At 35.9% G+C, this 14,890-nt stretch overlaps 1 protein-coding gene across 1 annotated transcript; it reads left to right on the top strand.

Moving 5' to 3' along the window:
• Nucleotides 1-1,618: 1,618 nt before the first annotated feature.
• Nucleotides 1,619-12,376, top strand: LOC114244544 (peptidoglycan-recognition protein SC2). Its single transcript, XM_028176398.2, has 5 exons — nucleotides 1,619-1,930; nucleotides 5,827-5,988; nucleotides 7,410-7,611; nucleotides 8,848-8,960; nucleotides 11,968-12,376. The coding sequence occupies exons 1-5, from the start codon at nucleotides 1,738-1,740 to the stop codon at nucleotides 12,210-12,212; spliced, it is 915 nt and encodes a 304-aa protein (XP_028032199.2). The 5' UTR covers nucleotides 1,619-1,737; the 3' UTR covers nucleotides 12,213-12,376.
• The last annotated feature ends 2,514 nt before the right edge of the window (nucleotides 12,377-14,890 follow it).

The raw sequence follows: 14,890 nt of genomic DNA, 5'->3' as shown, positions 1-14,890 counted from the left end.
TTAGTCCTAGATTTAGTTAGATAAAAAATAAACAAATGAACTGACGCTCTTTAAGCGATTCTTAGAGTATTCCAAGAGAACAACAAATTCCCGGTAATCATAAGAAAAAATGTCCATTCATTTTTGAAATAGCGAATTCCTTTTACGTTATCTGTTTCATTCCAAAACTATCTAAGTCAAACATCAAGCGAAGAATCATTATCTATTTAATCATCACTTAATTAGGTGATCGATAAAGATCTGACGAAAATATTCTATCAATTGCGAACAATGATGGTAGCACGAATTCCTTTTTTTTATTTTTACTTTATAATTTTATTATATATTTTTATTTTTTATTGCATAGATGGGTGGCCGAGCTCACAACCCACCTGGTGTTAAGTGGTTGCCGGATCCCATAGACATCTACAACGTGAATGCCGCCACTCACCTTGAGATATGAGTTCTAAGATCTCAGTATAGTTACTACGGCTGCCCCACACTTTAAGCCGAAACGCATTACGGCAGAAATTGGTAGGGTGGTGGTACCTACCCGTGCGGACTCACAAGAGGTCCTATCACCAGTAATTACGCAAATTTTAATTTTGCGAGTTTGATTTTTATTACACGATGTTATTCCTTCACCGTGGAAGTCAATCGTGAACATTTATTGTTAAGTACGTATTTCATAAGAAAAAATGGTACCCGCCGCTCACTACATCGCTCAACACGAATGCACCGTACATCTTATCCTTTGCGCCACGACGACTTCTAGTAGACTTCTAGTAGACTTTTTTCGATTTTACTGTTTTTCCACGAGCTTTTAGAGTACTTAATTCGAAATGAATAGTACAATATACTTATGCATAGATTTATATTGCCTTTATAGGTACCTAAATGAACATAGGGTCCTCCCGACGGTCAGAGGTCACTATCACTTATAGACGTCAGCTATAGGCGGGAGATGAACCACTAATTGGCTAAAATTGTCTAAAACTATCGTATAACCGTTACTGTGTGATTTGACGACCAGTGAGGACTGAGTTGAGATTTTATGCTAATTGATCAACTCAACTATTATCAGGACTTTTGTTTATACTTTAACAATAATTTTATTAAATTTATAAATAATAGTATATGGCACAAAAAAAGCTCACATTATTATATTATTATACGCATTCATTATCCATTGCTTCGTTCATTAAAATATATTGATATAAATAATATAACTATGACTAGCTGACCCGGTAGACTTCGTAGTGCCTCAATCGATAAATAAAAGACCTAAACTTTTGTATAAAATAAACTTAAAACAAACAAAAAGGAACCCGTCCGACGCGACGGGGGACACATCAAACTAAAAACAAAATTGTTATTTTTATTTAATTCCGAGCATTTTCATATTTATCTACCTTTTAAAACTTCTCTGGACTTCCACAAATAAACCAAGATCAAAATTAGCCAAATCCATTCTCGAGTTTTAGCGAGACTAACGAACATCAATTAATTTTTATATACGTAGATTAAGATTATAAAACTATTTATGATTGCTACTTAAATAGCTGAATGCGATAGAAAAGGAAGCATATATTATGTATATGATGGTTCGAACTTATCAACATTGCAAAGGTTTATCAACCAGTGTTGTTTTGTACGAAACATAAATTAGTTGCGTTCGAGAAAACGTGGCGATACGTCGTCTGCTTCCATATATTTTAAAGATCATTTTGTGAGTTTTGTTTCATTTTTTGGGCTAAGATGCCTAGACGGGGCGTACATACAGAGAGCGGTCCCAGCACAACTGCAGATGTCATCATTTTGAATGACAGAAATGTAGCAACTGTGTCGGGAGACGTCGCGTCGATTCAAACTTCACAATTTAATGCAACCGAAGGCCCTCGAGATGTTGAAACCAACGCCTCGAACGCACAAAAATCCGAAAAAGACAAAGGTGAGACAATCGTGTTAGCACTTTGCGATATACTCTTTAATATAGAATAGCTAGCGCAAATTTTATATCGGCGGTTAGAAAAAAAGATTTTTTTATAAAAAAAAAAAAAGTGCTGTCCAGCGAATTATTTTATTTAATATAACCCGGAAATTATTTACATTCCTTTATTTATTCAGAAGGATATATATATACATATATATTAATAATGTTCATAATGCATTTTAATTTACTTACTTTATTACCTACTTAGCAATATTGTAGATAGGCTTTGTTAAATGAGTTTGAATGAAATATAAATACAATCAAATAAAATAGATAGCATGCGTACTCTTTTGTTAGAATAAAATCCTATATTAAATTAAATCTTATTATCTTATGTTATTTGTTAATTTTTTAAAACATTGAAAAGGTAATTTCATATGTTATTCTGCTGCCGGAGACTATAAATTTAATATATAATAATATATAAATAATATATAAATTATTGACTTGAAACTTGGTATTCATGTGGAAAATACATGTACTTAATGGATAGGCTAATATTTATATGAGTTTTGGACTCCCTACACCAGTTGAGGGGGTGCTAATGATGAGAATCTTTGTGGGGGTGAGAAATAATAATGTTAATTTTAAATGCACAGCGAAGCGGACGAAATACAGCTAGTTTTTCCATAATCGTATTTGTTAGGTATTTTTTTCAAAGAATATAGAATCCGTCTTTAGGCTTCGAGCCCCTGTATAATCCTATCACTCGAATCCAATACACCAAGCATCTGACAAATTTGGCCAGGGAAGACTTAAACCAACCGGTATTTTCAGAAATATTTTTAAATTACAAGTGGAAGAACTGTATTAATGATAAAACGCTGTACTAATGAGCTAATAATTCAATATTGGTTGTTGATAATATTTTTAATTCGCGGCAGATTACCATCTCTTTTGTCTTTTTTTTAATACAATTGTAGGCAGACTTTCGTGTGCCTCGACTCGATTTATAGAATAGGGGTGGTACGGAAACCGAAACAAAGCGACGCATCGGAATGGCCAAATCGACTATGAGCCAGCTAAACGAATTATGGAGGGATCGGAACATACTCAAGAAGATGAAAGTGCAAATGGTTGGGACGCTCGTTTTCTTAATCTTTTTGTAAGGGGCTGAGACCTGGCCCTTGAAAGAGTCTGATATGCGACGCATAGAGGCGTTTGAGATGTGGTGCTGGCGGCTCATGTTGCGCATCCCTTGGACGGTTTTCCGGACGAACGCTTCCATCCTCAACGGGCTAAAAGTTGACCAGAGGCTATCCACCATATACTTATATAGAGTGTTAAAAAAAGGGGCAGTGCCCAGTCGTTGTCTACTGAACGTTGCGATGTTAGATAGAATTTCGCTCACGGCGGCATGAGTTCACCATATCAAACGTTTTAATATTTATTGCTTTCGTAAAAAAATTGACGACAACGTAGGTTGACATGGTTTATGATCCACATTGCAATATTTGCGTTCATTATTGTTATCACAAAACATAAAATATTACATTAAGCTTAATCCACGTATTGCCACGATCGCTTACAGGTAAAGTTAACAACGTATCCGATGATAACATTTCGAAATAAGATTGCAAACTTGATAATGAAAAATAAATGTTGACAATTCCCTTGTTTTACTTCTTCTTTAAGTACAATTAGATTAGAACTAGTAGAATATAACTATAAAATAAATACTGAAATAAAGATATGTTACGGCTTAGATTCCCGTTGGTTATTTTATTAAAATTTCGAATTATTAGTTACTAATATTTAAGTAACTTTTTTAGAATTTCTCTAAATAAAAACGATTAATAGCTTTTGTTGATTAGGCCGACTTTTGTATAATTATACTTTTCTTTTCGGCCAGGCGGCCGAGCCTCGTACGAGGTGTCTGCGCCTAGAGGCGCGCAGGGTATGTGGGACTTCACGATATGCAAATTTTGGCAATAGAGAGCGGGTCCACGGTATTTTAGGGCTCTACCCACTAATTGCGTCTTTTTGCACTCCATCCGAGGTTAGAACCCGGGCAAAGAAAGAATGCTCCCGCGGTCAACACTACAACCAGACTCGCGGCGCCACTTTTAGGACGCCCGAGTGACGAGGGGTTGAGGGGTCGAGACGATCGTCGACGAACAACGCCATCGGCCTCCACGTTTGTACAGCCGCCCTGGCGATGCCGTGTTGATATACCGGGATAACACCGTCCGATCCATCCCCGGTTCGGCGGCGACGGATCGGTGCGGAGTGGAACGGACCCTGTCTCATTCCGCCGCCTCCTTCAGCAATATAACCGAACATCGTAGTCACAATTATCGGCAGCGACAAATCCAGTCTTATTTGTGCGACGAGTAGATTGTCGAGGCAGTAAGCGAAAATGTGGTCTACCTCGTCGCAGTAACAGTCAATTCCCGCCGGCAATGCGACACGGATGCAGGCCGAAGCACCCAAAGAGCGGTGAGAACCAGCGTCGACTAATGAGACGCCCTCGGTAGCGGTTCACCTAGTCCGGGAGGCCCGGGCGTAAGGTGAAATTTTATACCTGCCTGTCAACAGCATTTCAATGTTAAATATGTTTTAATGTGCAATACAGTATTCTTTCTCTCTCTCTCTCTCTCTCTCTCTCTTTCTCTCTCTCCTATGTAAAACGAAAACTGTAATGTTTTAAATACGTTAATAACAATAATAAAAAACACGATGTTAAACAGTAACAATAGATTTGTCTTTGGCTTGCAAAACTCGAAGAAACTGTCATAAATGCTATTCGAGGATTCGTTTCTTATTCGTTAGTACTACGATAACTTTATTTCATTGTTTGTTCATTGGTTCATTGTTTATTGTAGGTAAGCTGATGAATATAATAAATAATTCAGCTTTGTACGAAATAATAAAATAAATAGTGAACATTGTGGTGTGACATATAACTAAATTGGAAGTTAAACATGTATCCCAGTTCGGCTCATGTCTATGTATAAGCCACTATCAACACGAAAATTCAGTTTACCAACTACTACATAGATAAAAAATGGTGTCTTGTAAGTAGTGTGTGAGTCATTAAGCATTTAAAAATACTTTTATCTCTATTAGAAATTGAATTATTTTAATAACATAGATAATAAAGGAACACTAATAACAATCGCAAAATCCTCGAAATTGGACCATAATCACGACTAAATAAATAATACCTTAAGATTTAGATTCATTTTATGAATTTATTACATTTGCTCTTTTGAGATCGAAATTTTGATTTTGATTTTACTAGTTGCATGTTTTTTTGATAACCGTAAAGTTCGCTATAAACAAAAAAAAACAGTTTATCTTAGCAATATAAGTATAATGTTTATTATATTATGTATTTAATATTATAATATATTAAGAGACCAGAAGCATAAGAGGGGTCTATTTTCCCCAAAATACCTCATACTGACAGTAGACGGCAAGTCCATACCGTTAGGAATTTCCATCCAGTCTATTTCTGGGAAGCCATCACATTTCCCACCCCCGGGGCCACCGGAGACCCACATAGCCCGATCTGTTACCTCATTCGACAGGATATCCATAAATTGATTCTCCAGCATTAAAAAGACGGTACGCTAAGAGTCTGCACATCTAACATTACTAGCCGTATTCGCCCGCTTCGCTGGGCATTTAAAATTGACATTATTATTTATTGTCATTATTATTGGGGAGTCCAATATTCATATAAATAATAGTCTATCCATTAAGTACATGTATTTTCTACATAGATACAAAGTTTCAAGTCAATCGGATGCATGGTTCAGTACTTATAACGGAACATCCGTAAAAACCACTGTAGATTTATATATTAGTATATATGGTAACTACAGAAATATATTTTTATCACTTTACAGATATACCATTTTCGCGATACCTGCGTAAAGTAGTGAAGACATCGAGCAGGGTGATTAGAGTGTTGTCTATAGCTGCGTTCGTAATACTTTTAACAGTCGTCGCCTTCATGCTGTACTTCACGATCATGGCTAACATTTCCTCCGAAGACGGCGACCGTACCGGTAAATATGCATACTTTAAATATTTAATTTTACACTTCAATCGCTAAAATGCTGTCCCAATGCTTAATCCGACAAAAAAAATGTATATGTTTATGTTATAAAAATATCTACCATGAAACTATACTTAGAGTCTATACTTAGAGTTAATGCTAAAAGCAAAGCAAAAAAACCGATCTGAGAATTTATTGGTGCCACTATGTTTCACAAAAGGTGTCTATTACTTTAGACTACATTTCGTTATGAAAAGTAATGAGGTTTCTCCAACTTCCACCATTACAACAAGCTTAATATGTATAATACCAGCTAAATGAAGTGTATAAAGAAGTTATGAAGCTTAGCCAAAAGCATTGGCCCGCTGAGTTTTTCGCCGGATCATCTCAGAGTGTCGTGATTCCAATACGGTGGTAGACCCACTCGCGAAGCTGCTTCCCTTGAGCAGTTAGACCTTAGAGTCGCTCGAAGAGATGCTAGCAAAAGTTCTCTTAATAGCTAAGATCTCGAGTTCACCCATCCGTTCTGGAAAATCGACTAGTTCTCTGAACTAGCCGTGATACCTACAAGCCACAAAAAAAAAACATTAAAAAAAAAAACAACTTTACAAATATTGTATTTGAGTACAAACATTGTTTTTTTTTAAATACTTTTTCATTTGTTTGATCTGTATTTAATGTATCGGAATCTGTCTAATGTTTATTAATTTCAAGACGTTCAATTAACTTGCAAATTTGCAAACTTAACAATGACCATATTAATTAACCTTGATATCTTAACTAAGACTCTACTACTCCATTTAAGCAGACAAGGAGCTCATATGTTTAAGCGACGTTATCGAGACCGATTTAGATCCCAATATATAAATCGTATCTCCCATGAGTACGTTTCAACCACCATATCAACCATATAGAACAAATGAGGTTCAACAGACAGTACCTATGAAATTAGCCTATGAAATATTCATAATAATATTAATAACTGTCTGACCCGGCAACTTCGGAGTGCCTCAATCGATAAATAAAAGACCTAAACTTTAGTATAAAATAAACTTAAAACAAACAAAAGGAATCCGTCCGACGGGGGACACCTCAAGGGAAAAACGAAATCGTTATTTTTATTTAATTCCGAGCATTTTCATATTTATCTACCTTTAAATCTTCTCTGGACTTCCACAAATAATTCAAGACCGAAATTAGCTAAATCGGTCCGGCCGTTCTCGAGTTTTAGCGAGACTAACGAACAGCAATTCGTTTTTATATAGATGGTATAATAATAATAATATTACCTATGAAATTAAATTAAGATAGCTAAGTACAGTTAGCTAATTACTAGCAATTTTTTTACGTTCAATTGTACCTATAAAGGTTTTAGCGGTATTGTATATCAAAAGAATCAGTTTTATTAACAGTATTTTCTTTATTCTCCAGCTCCTCACGAGTGGGATATTTCAAGGGTGTTGTGGCAAGCCAGATGGGCCAACAATACGCAGCGCACAACAGCTTTCGATCCTATACGACTGGTCATTATCCAGCACACCGTCACACCAGACTGTTTCACATTCGTCGCTTGCGTGGCGGCATTACGTAATCTCCAGAGCTACTTCTTGATAAACTTACATTATGACATACCGTAAGCTGTCCAAGTACTTTCTAGTTTTGTTCATGCCACTTATAAGTCTGCTCACAATGAGGATCGGTAGATATATGGCTGTGCTATTCCGCCCTCGAGTAGTATTTTTTTTGTTGCTTAGATGGGTGGACGAGCTCACAGCCTATCTGGTGTTAAGTGGTTACTGGAGCCCATAGACATCTACAACGAAAATGCGCCACCCACCTTGAGATATGAGTTCTAAGGTCTCAGTATATTTACAACGGCTGCCACGCCCTTCAAACCGAAACGCATTACTGCTTCACGGCAGAAATAGGCGAGGTGGTGGTGCGGACTCACAAGAGGTCCTACCACCAGTAATTACGCAAATTATAATTTTGCGGGTATGATAATTGTTTGATTGTAGAAGTATAATACTAGTTTCCTGGCCGTTCCTAGTAGTAATTAGTCGAAGTGGCCTAGATAAATAGACACCAGGGCTTACTCATTTCAAGTACCTAATACACGTTCGCGAATGACTTCCACAATGAAAAAAAAACGTATAATAAAAAATAAATCAGGAACATAATTAGCGTAATTACGGGTAGAAGGCATTATTTTAAGACCGCACGGATACCACCGTGTCTATTTTTGCCATTATGCCTATTTCTGCCGCGAAGCTGTCAGGCATTCCGGTTTTGAAGAATAGCACTGTACCGTTAGACTTTTACTTCTTGTTTCTTGACGTGAGCATTCACAATATGATTAATGTCTATGATGTTTTAGCCACTCAACGCTAGATGATCCATGATGTGGTATTCACTTACGCAATAAATAATATTAGAGACTAATAATAATGACTCTAATATTACATTATTTCTAGTCTTAGTCCTATTTAGAGCAGTATTTCTCTTTTATGAGGAGTTTTAGTAGTACTTAATTGTTTGTACTCTTATTTGCTTACGAGCATAGGCCATTCCAGGGCTACAATTGAGTCTTACGAAATGTATTCGAGCCTTGTTCAAAGAAGGACATGCCACAGTGGTCTGGAAAAACCGGATAAAACGGAGTTTTTTTCTAGATTACGTGCTCAAAATATCTTTTGACTCACACTAGGGACGTACAGTTGTCCCTGGGTCCGATCTCGGATCAGGGTCATAGGAATGATTTATAATCTGGCGGGTAATACGATGACAAAACGAGATGAGAGAATGAACTCTATACTTCATAGTAACAAGATTATTCATTGATTACAGAACTAATTCATTACAATTTCAGTTACAATTTCATGGTTGGAAATGACGGCAGAGTGTACGAAGGACGCGGCTGGGGCATGGTCGGTGCTCATACCTTCATGTATAACAGATGTACACTGGGCCTAGGATTTGTAGGTGAGGTCTCATAATAATTAACTAGACGATGACCGAGCTTTGCTCGGTTTTTATTTTTGATAAGTGGCTTAACAAACCCGTCTGCTGAAATAGCTTTAGTGTTATTGTATCTATAAAGCAGTTAGTTGAAATTATGAAAAATAGTATTATTATTCGCCAATAGATGTTGGGAAGATATCAATAAAGTTGATTATTGAAAACACGAATAAAACAACATTTTCTGAAAATAAATCGTAGCTAGATCGATTTGTCGCCCCCTAAATCCCCTGTATACTAAATTTTATAAAAATAATTGGAGCCGTTTCCGAGATTGAGATTATATATACAAGAATTGCTCGTTTAAAGGTATAAGATACGCTTTTATTAGCTTCAAACGTATGTATATTAGTATGTAACGGAATCTTTGAACATGATATTGACCCCCTTGAAAACGTCGGATTAACTCTAAATTTGGTACACTTATTAAGAACCGATGACAAATCGTATTAAAAAAATTTTAAAATAAAATATTGAAAAAATTGAAATTCAACTAAAAAATGAAATATAAACAATATGTAATATAAATTTAAAAAAACTGACAAAATACGCTTTTATAGAAAATCCACTAAAAAATAGAAAATAAATTTTAATAAATTTGAATTAAAAATTGTGTCAGAAAAAATGATTTTATTGTAAAAAAAATCGTGGGTTGCATGGTACCAGTAGTTATAAATATTTTATGAACAGATATGAGTAGAAGGGTTATTTTGATAATATCCTGAAAAGCACCCCACGCTTTTTTTACAATAAAATCATTTTATCTTTGAATATTTTTTTTTTATAAAAGATTTTCTATAAAAGCTTATTTTGTTAGTTTTTTTTAAAACTATTATTTATTTGTAAGGCCGTCTTAATCGCTTCGGATTCGCTTTTGATTACTTGTCGGAATTAGTGCTGTTCTTAACGGTATTTGGTATTCGATGTGCTGAATGTGCCCTTAAAAAAGCTTCTAGCTTTAGGCTGTTGAATGACGAACTATGTTTAAATGCATTATCAATTGATAAATTCTCGATCGTACGATGGGATATTAACGACGCCTTTCGATTCTACAATTAAAGAATGCATTTCATTTTTTTAAATTTTAATCGAATACACTGTATTAATGTAAATATTGAAGACAGGACAATGACAGTGGTTAAAGGGTCGTGCAAATGGTTTGCCAGCTTTAACAGCTCAAACAACTCATGAAACCGATGCTCACTTTTCAGTAGAGTTAAGTTTTGTTTCAAAATAGTACACGATCTTAAAGTATGGTGCGAAGTCGAGTAGAAATTCAAAAAAATATTACACGCGCACCTACATTAAAAAAAATTTGCCCACCTTATAATTTTGAGCTATATATACATAATACCTAGTCTTGCCATAAATTCTGAGACAAAGGAAAAAAAGGAAATTCTATTACAAATAACATTTATTACTTTTACAGTGTGTTAGTTTAATACATAAATATAAAACAATTTAAAGTATAAAAAGCTTATTCGAAGTGGTCTCCATTGGCTGCAATACAGTCCTTTAAACGTTGAGGCCAGTTATCAATAGAAGCAAGCACTCTTTCTATGGAAAAATTTTTCACTGCCAATCGTACGGATTGTTTTAGGGACTCCAAATTATCCTGGCGTTTAGAGCAAGCCGTACTCTCTAAAACTGACCATAAATCATAATCCAGCGGATTAAGATCGGGACTAGACGACGGCCAGTCTTCAGCTCTGATGCAGTCCGAAACGTTCGTTTCCAACCAAGACTGCGTAGACCGAGCTTTATGACCTGGCGCTGATTCTTGCTGGAAGGACCATTCTTGATTATTGAACATGGTGTTGTTGAGGGGCTTCACTACCTTCACAAGAATGGTATCTTGATACACTTGTGCCGATGTTTTGATACCTTTTTCACAAAAGTATGGCTCAGTCACTCCTTCATAGCTAATACCCCACCAAACCGTCACTGAAGTCGGATAGTGCCCACGTTGCACTCTGTCGACTAAATGGGAAGCTTCTTTAGAGCTTTGAGCATAAATACGGTCAATTTGTTTGTTAAAATGTTGCTCAATTGTAAAAAATTTCTCATCCGTAAACAAAATTTTTCTATGACCTCGCTTTGCGTACCGCTTCAGTAGTTGTTTTGATTTTACCACCCTATTCTCTTTTAAATTATCAGTTAAGAAATGATCAGTACGTCTCTTACTCGTATAGGCTGCAAGTCCTAAGTCATCTTTTAAAATAAGCGACATGGTTCTAGGTGCTATCTTCATCTCCCGAGATAAAATCTTTTGCTTTCGGACAGGATTTCTTCGAATTCTGCTTTGACCACCTTTTTCGTACGAACACTACGTGGACGGCCAGATCTTTTTTTGTCAAAAACAGAGGAGGTCTCATTGCACCTATTAATAGCCCGGTACACACACATTTTACTAATACCAAGCGTATGGAGAGTTTTAAAATTGCATTTGGCTCCATACCTACTTTGTGTAATGCAATCACAGCGATTCGGTTCTCTTTATCACCCCACTCCATTTTAATATCGCAAAATACTGTACAATGTATTGGCGCCAAAATGAGAAAGTTCAATGAGCAATCATATAAAAATGACAGATTCCAAATTCAAATGTAATATTTTGTTTATTTTTAATTGTAACAGTATTTATGGCCAGACTAAGTATATAGTTTCCTACAAAGGAGACGGTCATTAGTTGGTAATAAAACCAAACGCGGCACGATTATCGAGAGGTGACAGCTTTTTCACTTACCAACCAGCCTTCTTGAAGAGCGGTGCCTCCGTCCTAAGAAGTGTCATTCGTTTTCGTTTGCTAACGTCAAGAATTCTAAATTGTTCTAAAACAACAATCGTGTTTTGTGTACTCAATATTTCTCTATAACTCAATCGCCCTATTCGCCCCTATGATGTCTGACGATGGTGCTAATAATGCGGTTTCTCTGACTTATAAATAAATATATTATGAATGTATTTGCAGGAAACTACGATAGGCACACACAAGTTTCAGAGCTGCAAATCGAAAGAATGAAATTGTTACTCGAAAAAGGCGTAAGAGAAGGCTTTCTGGATCCTAACTACCACATAGTCGCCGCTAGTGATATACAAAACACAGACAGTCCCGGATCGAATCTATACAACGCCTTGAAAGAATTGGAGCATTTTGAACACACTGATCGCTTCAGGAACGTCGACTGTGAAGTTATCTACGGGATGGTATCTTAAGCAAATTTTATTTATTGTACATATAAAATAAAAATATTGGTAAATGTTGCATATACCGTCTAGTCACCTCTCTTTATCCGTCATCGTTTTCTTTGTCAGTAAAATTAGGTCAGCCCAATTTGTTTATACGTTTTTAAGCTAACCATTAAAATGTAGTACATATACTCATGTGTTTTAACCTAACCTATAAATACTGTTGTAGTATTATTGATCGAAGGTGGAAATATATATTTTGGATACTAGTATACGGAGTGGGTATGCGAATGGCTGCAATGGATATGTGGCAGCGGTACTGGCTTAAGATCATCACCGTTGATTGCTGTTGTCAAGCTGCGGGAGCTGTAGTAATCAAGAGCTGATACGACAAAGGCAAGATTTTCTACCGCGCCTTTGAAATTGCTGAGTACACCGAGGACCCAGATAATGTTATTTCGAATATGTATTTAATTAGCGACCCGCCCTCGCTTCGCTTCGGAAACTTTAATTTGTTATTGATTTCTCCACTATTTAATAGATGTTATTATACCTACATATAAACCTTCCTCTTCAATCACTTTATCTATTAAAAAAAAAGAACCGCATCAAAATCCGTTGCATAGTTTTAAAGATTTAAGGATAGCATAGGGACAGACAGATATAGGGACAGAGAAAGCGACTTTATTTTATGCTATGTAGTGATGTGTCGTGACGTGCAATCTCTTTGACAGGACATAAGACCTACAACGACTAGACACTGACTAAGACAGCCACTTAACAAGAATTCAAAAATAAAGACAGAAATGGAACGAGGGCGTACCCATATATAGTAGGGACACGACATATTGTTCTATACGTACAATTGCTTATATAAATAGCACCCATTTTGAAAGCACACACATAAACATATATCTATCTCGTTCTTACTCAGCACTTTAACTCGCAGGAAAACAATATAACAGTATTTCAGTGCGTACATAAAATGAAACATGAATATACGTAAATGTCTCCGTCTCTGTCTAATGAGGCCGAAAATCCGCCATGTTTAGCGCGCCAAATGTCAATGTCACGTCAGTTCGGCCGTCTGTTTTGGGTTGTACATTATTTATTGACTTTGATATCGATTTAATATAATTGCTTATATAAAATTTCTAGTTTTATCATGCTTAAAACATACAAAAATAATAATTAAAACATATTTTATAGGATCTCAAGAAAGTCGATGCCCCAAAACTATTATCTATATATATTTAAATTCATTATGGAGCCTTCATCCGAAAGATAGATTATACACTTATTATATTTGAATCCGAAATATCGGACACCATTTTTCGGTCGGAATCTATTCATCATGACACTAATCATAAATACCTCTTTAAAATATGTCATCAAACTGTTTAGATATTTCGGGAAAAGGGCTACCGACAAAATCTCTTCGGAACTATTCAAATAAAATAGTTTTATTCCGCAGTGAGTAAAACACTATTGTAAATTCGTTAAATATATATAAATAAGTCACAAGGAATGACGTTTGTAATTTCATTAACGAATAAATGTTCTGTAGGTGTTTTTTTTATCAGGCGGTCCCTTGATAAGTTTAAAATTTGCGTGCGGTGCGGTAGTGCGGTGCATCTTCCTTGAGGTGCGCTGCGGTAGTGTGTTACGGACTTTAGAGTCAGCAAAACAATTAAAATAGATTGTAATAGTCTAAGAAGAACACGTACTCAAAATACGATAACATTCAGCATGCTAGAAATGGGCTGATGGCACTGTACTATGCCATATCTATAAGTTTTGCGTCAAACGACAACTTTATAAAATCAGTGTAGCAAATTTTAAAAATCGTCATATCGTTTACTTGGAAAATTTGAAGCACGAACTCGTCTTAGATTTCACATAATATCTAAATCACATCATCTTTGCACATAACAATATACTTACTTCCTATTAAAGTATAAATTCTACAAATACATTCATACTCAACAATATTTAAAATAAAATAAGCCAAACACGTTTATCGATAAAACCTACTAACATTAAAATCTTCTGGGCAGCACTAAAACCGCCATGTTTTGTGGCCAGATGACGTCACAGTGGCACGAATTATTGGTTGACGTTTCATTTCCATAGGTTTCCTACTTCAGTGGGCGTACCTGACTAGCGGCAGGCAGTACTTTTTTTGACTTCCTAAAAGACTGACACGAACGAGACGTCAAGGAACGAATTGACCGTTCTCACGTGTATATAAAATAGACGACAAAAGAACTAACCTTCTTCAAGTGGTCCTTCGACCGTTCATGTATACAAGCTTATCTTGTAGACTTGTACATTCCTATTTTCTTCTTCTGTTTTTGAATTGCTAAGATGGGTGGACGAGCTCACGGCCTACCTGGTATTAAGTGGTCAATGGAGCCTATAGACATCAACGACGCTACCACCCATCTAGAAAAAAATGTACCGAGTCTCATTTTTTAGAATATAACGGTTGCCCCTCCTTCAAAGCGAAACGCATACTGCTTCACGGCAGAAATAGGTAGTGTAATGGTACCTAACTGTGCGAACTCACAAGAAGCCCTACCACCAATAATTACGACAATTATATGTTTTGCCTGTTTGATTTATTATACAATACTATTCCTTCACCGTTGAAGTTATTCGTGAATATTAGTCAAGTACGTATCTCATTAGAAAAATTTGTACCT

This window comes from Bombyx mandarina, chromosome 01 (genome assembly GCF_030267445.1).
Source record: "Bombyx mandarina strain Sakado chromosome 01, ASM3026744v2".
In the NCBI taxonomy this organism is placed as follows: domain Eukaryota; kingdom Metazoa; phylum Arthropoda; class Insecta; order Lepidoptera; family Bombycidae; genus Bombyx; species Bombyx mandarina.
Note: the sequence above shows the minus strand (reverse complement) of the source record. Positions and strands in the feature narration are given on the sequence as shown.

What these genes read in the sequence shown, in the direction of transcription:
- LOC114244544 (XM_028176398.2), top strand. Translation starts at nt 1,738, where the DNA reads ATGCCTAGACGGGGCGTACATACAGAGAGCGGTCCCAGCACAACTGCA. An exon ending in AAAATCCGAAAAAGACAAAG is followed by an intron (nt 1,931 to 5,826) that starts GTGAGACAATCG and finishes ATCACTTTACAG; the next exon opens with ATATACCATTTTCGCGATAC. An exon ending in ACTGGGCCTAGGATTTGTAG is followed by an intron (nt 8,961 to 11,967) that starts GTGAGGTCTCAT and finishes ATGTATTTGCAG; the next exon opens with GAAACTACGATAGGCACACA.